Genomic DNA, 8,782 nt, shown 5'->3' with positions numbered 1-8,782 from the left:
TATATATAAAAATATATATATACACTAGTTTGTATCCCGCGTGTCACGCGGGTTACTTTTAGTTTTTTTATTTTCATATATTATTGATGGTTTAGGATGTTAATTAATTAATATTTATAATAATATTTTACAAATGTTGAGATGCAAATGATGAATTGGCTGAAGTTGTCATATCATCTCATCTATGTGGTTGAGTGATGACACATGGTAGTAAGTTTCAAACGATTTATTCGGGTCATGTTCTTATCCCTTAACATGTTTATTTTGCAATAGTGCTTTAATTATTTATTTATCATGGTTTTTGAAACAGTTAGTTTATAAATTCAAATTTGTTCGCTAGCAAATGAACAAAATGATTGAAGATGGTTATCATCTTCATAACAATGAATCACTAATATAAATTGGTAATATATGTCTGAAAAATGATTCTATAGCTAATAAATGTTTTATTAATGTTTCCATACAAAATATATAATTTACCATTATAGTAGCAAACTTCAAATCCTCAGTTACTTCCAAGGACACGTAGATTGTATTCTCCAACTCCCTTTCTATCCAATTTCCGTGTTTCCAAATACACCCTTAACTGAAGTAACAATCTCGCAACTTGAGTTTAGATCAGACTTAATAATTGTAATCGCTTCGCCTATATCGCCATCCTCCACAACACTAACCGCACTGCCCTTATCACTCGTTTGACTATTTGTTGTTTCGTGGAACCATCTTGAACTTTATCAAAAACCTCTTTCTTTATACTATTAATTAACAAAAAAATGTAGGCATAAAGTTTCATGCCCAAATTCAGTATTTTTTTCCCTTTTTTTTCATCCCTAAACTTTCAGTCCCAAATGGTAAAACTAAAAAAAACTGAACCCACTGTAAAATCCAGATCAATCGCAATCTAACGGTTTTAAAAAACCCAAGATACCGGTGAATATACCAACACAATTATCTTTGTTGTAAAGGATATTCGACTCATGTTTTACCCAAAGCGAACCCTAATAATGTATGCACCAAATACTTTATTTTATCACGCTTTATATAGTTACTAAGTAATCTAAAAGACGCCCAGTGACAATTTAACCAACTTTTACAAACGTGTTTAACCGATCAAACCAACACTCGTGAGTGATTAAAATGCCACAACCCTTACATAAACGTGTTTAACTAAATTTGCAAAGCGCCACTAAACGCATTTTATTTACTGTTTTCCGGCCCCAAAACACTGGAAAATCTACATCCTCAGCTATTTTTGTTCAGCCATCCAAACTCGTAACAGGTAATCATTCGCTAATCTTTAATACTTGGACGTTCCCCGTTGAACCTTAAAAATTTAGATGAAACCTCACTAATCTGTAAATCTATAATCAAAAGCACTTAGAGAGGTACCTTTTATGTCGTTAGATTTAAACGCTGAATGTTCCTTTCTAGTGATTTGTTGAATCTTTGCTCCCTCCGGACATATAATTGTAACTATGTTAATACTAATTTGGCTTTCGGTATTCATATTTGTAATAAGCCAAAAACATTTAGCTACCAAACAATAAAGCAACTGGGAACCTAACTTTAAAAGTAAAACCTAAGATTTTTCAAAACTTACAAATGCAAATTCAATACAGTGCCTCTTGCAAATTTAAAATAACACATAAGAAAATTGGTGTACAGAGTAACCCATTTGACTTAAAAGTCAACATGCCATCACATATATATTAATAATGTAACAACTTAAATTTGTATTCGAAGTGGTGCGACTGTTCTAGACCTATCAGTGTAAGGGCAACCGATGGACCCTCTAAATAATAACAGAACAACCTTTGTTTTATTCACAAAAGCAGAATGTTAGAATGCAAACAGATGTGCATATTGAAGGCTTTTGATCCTATACAAAACAACCAAATCAATATATACTTTTGTTATATATATATAAATTTTCCATTTATGCTTGGACTAAAATAGCATTTGTTTATTGAATAAACAAACTTCCGTCAAAAGGTTCATTTACTTTGAATAAAGAAAACAATTAACACTGAACCCAATAATACACTTGGCATCATTAGATATACCTTGTTAACATTGAACCCGATTCGCCAAAGAACCAACATCATCAGGTTTAATATGAATAATGAGTTCTAGGCTTTAGGAAGGATTTATCATAAAATTAATACACTACAAATCCATAAATTAAAAACTGAAAAACATAAATATGGCATAATGATGAATTGCTATATAGTTTCTTACAAATGAAGTACCCGTGGTTCAAAGTTTAATGAAGAGGAATAACCAGGCACCAAACATGTTGCTCCAACCTCCATCACCATCTCTAACACCAATCAATCAACAAATCAATTAAGGTCAGAGAATTAGAGATTTGATATTAAAAAGAGAAGGGTGAAGATACCTTTAAGAATTCTTTGGCTTGTAAAATTAGAGATTGAAAGGTTAGAAATCAGTTTTTAATCATCTATTGGCATCCAACGTACTAACCTTGAATCAAATTAGCCTTGAATTAATCCATCAAATACTTAACCAGTTGATCAAATTAGCGTCGAATTAAATAAGAAAGATTACCCGATCAGAGTTGTGATTAAGAGGAGGCAGTTCTTTGAATCATTCAATTGAAATATTGTATAACCTGAAATTAAAATCAAGATTAAAAGAAGATTATCTGGTGGTTATTGAAGAAGATGATCCAGACGGTGGTTAGAGAGTGTGAAAAGGATGCCCATAGGGTTTGTGAGAGGGTGAGGTTAGGAATTAGTTATGACCCGTGTAAGATTTATTTGGGTCAAACCGGGTTAAATCAATGAGAGTTTACCATTCAAAAATCGAGCAATCTGGTGGCTTTTAAAAAGGGGGGAGCGACCACATCGCGACACCTAGGATTTTTGGGTTTTCGTTTATATATATTATAGATAGCCCACACGTAATAAGTAATAACCTATGCAATGAGACTTGCATGCGTTAGAGCTATACGTGCATTTAAGTCTTTGTTAACGTACGTAGTCCTTTCATTTTCGGTAAAAACCATCAATGTAGTTTTTAGCATTAGTATACTACTATACTTTATCTTTTGTTATAAGAAATGACAAGAAAAATAATATATAAAGTGTACAAGAGGTCAACTGTCACGTTTTATATATTTCGTCTACTTAATCATCAATTCAGTGTCACTTCGTCAAATTAACCTCTTCGCAACATCTCTTTTCCACCACCTGATTACAATTTAGCGTTTAGAGTTTAGGGTTTAAGGTTTAGATGAGTCCAACGACAGTTAATTTTCGAATCCTTCGGTTCCATAACTGCGAAGGTTGCATTCGAAAGCTGGGAATCGCGTTGCACCAAATTGATGATGTCGAACTAGTAGAAATCGACCCCGTGACTGGACATGTCACAATATCCACTTCTAAACACCCTGAAGTAATCAGAAACGCTATCAACTCAAAACCAAGAAACAAGTCATCATTTTGTCACGAGAAATAAACCCTAGAACCCAAAACCCTAACTTTACGAGACCTCATGATCAAGGTACCATAAACGTTCAAGAGTTAGCCGAAGCCTTGTTTAGAGTGTCACAAGCCGAAGGATTAAATAACGTTGAGTTGGTTGGAGATCTTAATTCCAATTCATTCAGACTCAATTTCAATAGTAGTGTTAACTATATGGGGGATGTTATTAATAATACTGACTACGAGTTTCTTCCTCCTCCACCGCGAACCATCATTGAGCCACCAGTGCCGCCACCGTTCCCGACAACAGGTGATCAACTACCGGTGTATGGGTATCCGCCCGAGTTCTATGGATTGTGTACAACTTGTAGTCATGATCATAAAAATAATAGGTGTTGTAGCATTCTCTAAGAAAGGTGGTGCAATCACTTTCTACTACTTGTGTTCTTTTGTTATAATATTATTTTTATAGTAAGGTATTGTCGTGAGTTAGAAGGTTTTGAGTTCATTTGTGTGTATTTTTGAAAGTTTTTGAATAAATGTATGCGGTACGTAGATGAAAAGTATATATGCATGGGTTTGCATAAATAAAACTAAATATACTTTTTAATAGATGGAGTTCTATCACGATCGAGTTCTATCATTTGATAATTATTTATTGTGTTTTAATTCAAACTGTAAACATGTGTTGCTATGTTTTGATATTTTATCAACAATTTAACATAATAATTATTAGTAAGTTAATTCATGACACTACAACAAACAATTTCTTTTTTTTTTTTTTACTTTTAGAGTTTTAGTAACATCACAGGCACACACTTCAAAATATGTAAACTATGTAACAAGTTAAATATTCTAAACTAATCCTTGTGATAAATACTCACATTTAAAAATCAGGATAAATGGCTTAAAATTAATACTCCCTCCGTCCTATTTTAAATGTCTATTTTTGGTTGTCCCAATTTAAATGTCATTTCTATACATATAAATTCAATTTTTAATTGTGTCCTTACTATTACATATACTAGATGTTTCATTTTACAAAACAATTATTACATTAAAGGACATTATTGTCATTTTACAAATCATAAAATAAAATAAGCAAATATTTCTTAATTTGTATGTTCCATGATATTTAAAATGGGACGAAGGAAGTAGTTTTTTAGGTATGCATAAATTTATATGTTTTGTCTTTAAAGCTGCGTGTACTACTTACGAGAACAATATATTTTATCACAACAATCCCGTTTTCGATAAAATTTATATTAAAATCTTAAAAAACCACAGTTTTGTTTATTTTATTTAAAATTACCAAACAAATTATTTGAGATAAAATCAAATTAAGTATTAAATTAAATAATAATGTAATAGAAAATTTTAATTTAACAATGAGATAAAAGTACATAATTGGCTCTCATCATTTTCATTTTACTAGACTGGCTCGCAAGATGCTGTCCACTCCCCAGCCGCTCACGGAACCGCAAACCTTAGCCAAATAAGTAATAACTTTTTGTGAACGATTTCAAAAGAAGGCGTGTGATTCACTAGTGACGGTGACTTTGATGGAAAATGCAATCTTGACCAAAACATGCCTTTCACTTTGATTAAATTAGGCCCACTTGTGGTGGCCACCTGGAAAATATATCTACATCAATTTGATTAAAAACAATCTCTTTGTTATCTAGGTCCAGAAGGTTTGAATATGGAAGTAAACTATTCTTGTTTTGAATTGTTTTCGCTTTTCATACACTTAGTTAGAACAAGTCAATATAACTTTTATAGTTTTTAAGAGAGAAGTATATTTATTTGATATTCTAACTTTTCGGCTACTTGTTTTAAAATTTCAGGATTACAAGCATAAGACTATTAGATTGTCCTCAAATAATTAGAACCAAGAGTTGGTATTTTTAAGTAAGAGTACATAAATAAGACGGTGAAAGAACGACTTGCTAATTATAGCCGTTCAAAAAAAAAAAGATTACATATTAAATATATATAGAGATAAAGATAAATGTTTGAATATTAGAAAGGTGGTGATAATGTATTTACGTGATATTATGACATTTAGTGTTCTTGATAAATAAGTGATTTTCTGATGTTATAGTTGGGTTGATTAGACATGTTTCTAGCATTTTTGTTATCTTAGCCTAGATTAAATTATCGATTCCAATTCCTAATACCAACTACAATCTTAAATCAGATAATAAGTGATTCCTATGACCAACTACAATTTTTAATTATTATTTTTATTGAAAATCTGAACCTATTGATTTGGTCCATATTAACCTACTACCATTTTTAATGTGCAAATGGATAGAAATAAAATCTTTAATACGAAGAAAATGTGGGGTTTATAGATAATACACCAATACCCCATTGTCATTATCAGCGGTCCCTAAACATGAATGGCGGAAAACCTTTCACCTAATGTTCGAGGTGAAGTGATAAGGTTTGCTATTTGACTTGTTTCCAACATTAATCATACGATCCTTACTAAAATAGGTCATCATAAATTACAAAACAAGTTCACATATCATGTCTCATCTTGAAGAGCTAGACCACTTAAGAATTCCATTTGATGACATCAAATCCGCCACCAACAATTTCTCTCACCAAAATTTCCTAGGCCAAGGTGGATTCGGGCGGGTCTACAAAGGTAAGCTCCCCTCCTCTGGCTCAAGTGAGTTGGGTACGATGGTCGCTGTAAAGCGGTTAGACCTGAAGTTGGGTGGGCAAGGAGAAAATGAGTTCCTAACGGAGATTCTTATGCTTGCTAGTTACAAACATGACAATCTAGTTTCTCTAGTTGGATTCTCGGATGAAGGTAACGAGAAAGTTCTTGTTTATAAGCATGAGGTTAATAAGAGCCTCGACAACCATCTGGCTTCAACAAACCTTACATGGGAGCAACGTCTGAGAATTTGTCTTGGTGCAGCACGAGGGCTCGAATATCTTCATGATGGTGTTGGAGCAGGGCACAGGGTGCTACATCGAGACATAAAAAGCTCTAATATTTTGCTAGATGCCAACTGGGAAGCTAAAATTTCAGATTTCGGATTGTCTAAAATAGGTCCTGTGAATCAACAATTCACTTTTCTTGTAACAATTGCTTGTGGCACGTTGGGCTATGTTGATCCACTATACATAAAAACTGGGGTAATTACAAAAGAATCTGACGTGTATTCTTTTGGAGTTGTGTTATTTGAAGTCCTGTGTGGAAGACTTGCAATGATTGGGAAATATGAAGACGAGCGTAGATTTCTATCTCGCCTTGTGAAACTTCATCAAGAAAAGGGGACGTTACACACGATCATAATCCCTGATCTACTAGATCAAATGAAGCCGTATTCATTAGAAGTGTTCTCCAATATTGCTTTTCAATGCCTGAATGAAGATCGCAAACAACGCCCAACCATGGATTTTGTTGTCAGAGGTTTAGAGATTGCCTTAAAACACCAACTTGTAAGTAATCATGATATTCTTTAAATAATATGCTATTACAGTATATTTTGACACACAACATATCATAGACTTTGTGTTATTGGATATTAGGATACACAAACAACCGGTTCAGACTCTCGAATTGTAGGTTATCGTTTCTTTTACATTCGTTGTGTAGTTTAACGTGATGTAACTAAACCATGTGTTATCTGATGGTAGCGTACACGAACCAGGCTATGGGGATCAGTGATTAGTGGATGGCCATTTGTGTACCAGCTTGAGAACAATGAAAAGTTGAGGAAGATAACAATAGGTCACGACCGTTGGATTCATTCACTCATATTTACATTGGAAGATTCTAATGGTTTGTTGCATTCTTCTGAACAATATGGTGGACTCAATAACCCTACCAACAAGGGGGTTCAAATGTCTATGGTCATAAACTCTTATCCCTACGTTTTATTTTATGGTTAATTAATTGGTAATTAATTAATTACTAGTATTAACACCCCGAAGGTGTAAAAACTAAAAACGTTTATTTAATTCAAGTATTAACACCCATGCTAGTAACTTTGTGAACCATTAAGAAAAACGAACGAAGAGTAGACATAAAAACATTAAACCACGCACACCGGTTGCCGCGTGTCCACATGCAAAAATTAAACCGAAACGTACAACATTAGACAAAGTTAACTAATTTGATCGACTTAGGATCCACATGTCGTGACAGAGCTATTAAACGGGAGAAAAATAGACCACACGTGTGGCATCGTGTTAACTTGAATAAAAAATTTGTAAAGATGTGTATAGGAGATCGATGTTGTAATTGGGAAAATGTTGAGGTTAAATATGAAAAATGGTTTGTAATTTGTAAAAGATGAAAAGTATATGATAGAAAGTTAAAAAGTAATAATGATGGTACACATTAGAATGCACAATGTGCAAACAATAATGTGTAGAAACTTTATAATTGTATGTATATATATTGTAAAAAAAGTTGAGCTAATAAGTAAACTCTTATATATCGATGTACGTAGCCGGTTGCTTCTCCTACGAAAAGATATATTATTATTCTTCTTATTATTACTTTTGAATATTTTAGAATGCAAAAGGTGTTAACATGTTGATATATTTTCAATTTTATAGATAACTTTTGAAGAAGGCGAAGAAATAATTGGAATCTCGGGAGCTGTTGGGAGACGTTATGGTCTTGAGTTAATCACGTCTTTATCATTTGTGACAAACAAAACGACGTATGGACCTTTTGGTGAGGAGGACAATATTCGCCCAAGAAAAAAGGCACAATTTTCAAGCTCATGGAACTTGGGTTCATTTCATGGGTTCTATGGCCGTTGTGGCTGGTACGTGGAAGCCCTGGGTTGCTGTTTGAAGACCAACATTTGAAAGCTTTTTATATATGTATGCAAAACGAACTTTAATAGTTAATACTGATACTTTAATTGAGGACACTTGTTGGTTTCACTTTTGTTGCCAAGTGAAATCTCATCTTAATGGAGAATTAACTCTTGTCTACTTTTGAAGATGAGTAGTCCATGGAACTCTGCCACTTTACACACTTTATTTTTAATCATTTTTGTTATTTAATTTCCAAATGATCCTATTACACACTTTTATGGCTGTTCACGAATTGAACCGAACCGAACACGGGCATCCTCATACTTGGTTTGGTTTGAAAGCGAGCCGAACCGAGCGGATTGAATTTAAAGAAACGAGCGATATCTTTATGCTTGAACTTGGTTTGGTTTTGAAACCGAGCGGCTTGGTTCGGTTTGGTTTTGCTTGATTTCGTACAAAGTTTCCAATTTTAAATTTCTAAAACTTCAAAATATCATTAATTCAAGAATTTCAACTCTAAATTGTCTAAACTTTTACCT

At 33.2% G+C, this 8,782-nt stretch overlaps 1 protein-coding gene across 2 annotated transcripts; it reads left to right on the top strand.

The window, feature by feature from the left end:
• The first annotated feature begins 5,416 nt into the window (after positions 1–5,416).
• LOC143558711 (putative serine/threonine-protein kinase PBL28) lies at positions 5,417–8,376 on the top strand. Of its 2 annotated transcripts, XM_077047493.1 has the most exons (4): positions 5,417–6,908; positions 6,999–7,031; positions 7,107–7,322; positions 8,034–8,376. In XM_077047493.1, exons 1-4 carry the CDS (start codon positions 5,982–5,984, stop codon positions 8,289–8,291), a joined length of 1,434 nt encoding a protein of 477 aa, XP_076903608.1. In that variant the 5' UTR covers positions 5,417–5,981; the 3' UTR covers positions 8,292–8,376. The 2 variants fall into 2 exon arrangements, with proteins under 2 accessions (XP_076903608.1, XP_076903609.1); XM_077047494.1 differs by lacking the exon at positions 6,999–7,031 and having other exon boundaries at positions 5,456–6,908; positions 8,034–8,375.
• The last annotated feature ends 406 nt before the right edge of the window (positions 8,377–8,782 follow it).

This window comes from Bidens hawaiensis, unplaced genomic scaffold, assembly GCF_021521415.1.
Source record: "Bidens hawaiensis isolate Kalapana, Puna unplaced genomic scaffold, B.hawaiensis_p1.1 tig00019588_1, whole genome shotgun sequence".
NCBI classification, from domain to species: domain Eukaryota; kingdom Viridiplantae; phylum Streptophyta; class Magnoliopsida; order Asterales; family Asteraceae; genus Bidens; species Bidens hawaiensis.
The sequence above is the reverse complement of the archived record's forward strand: the minus strand, read 5'-3'. Positions and strand labels throughout refer to the sequence as shown.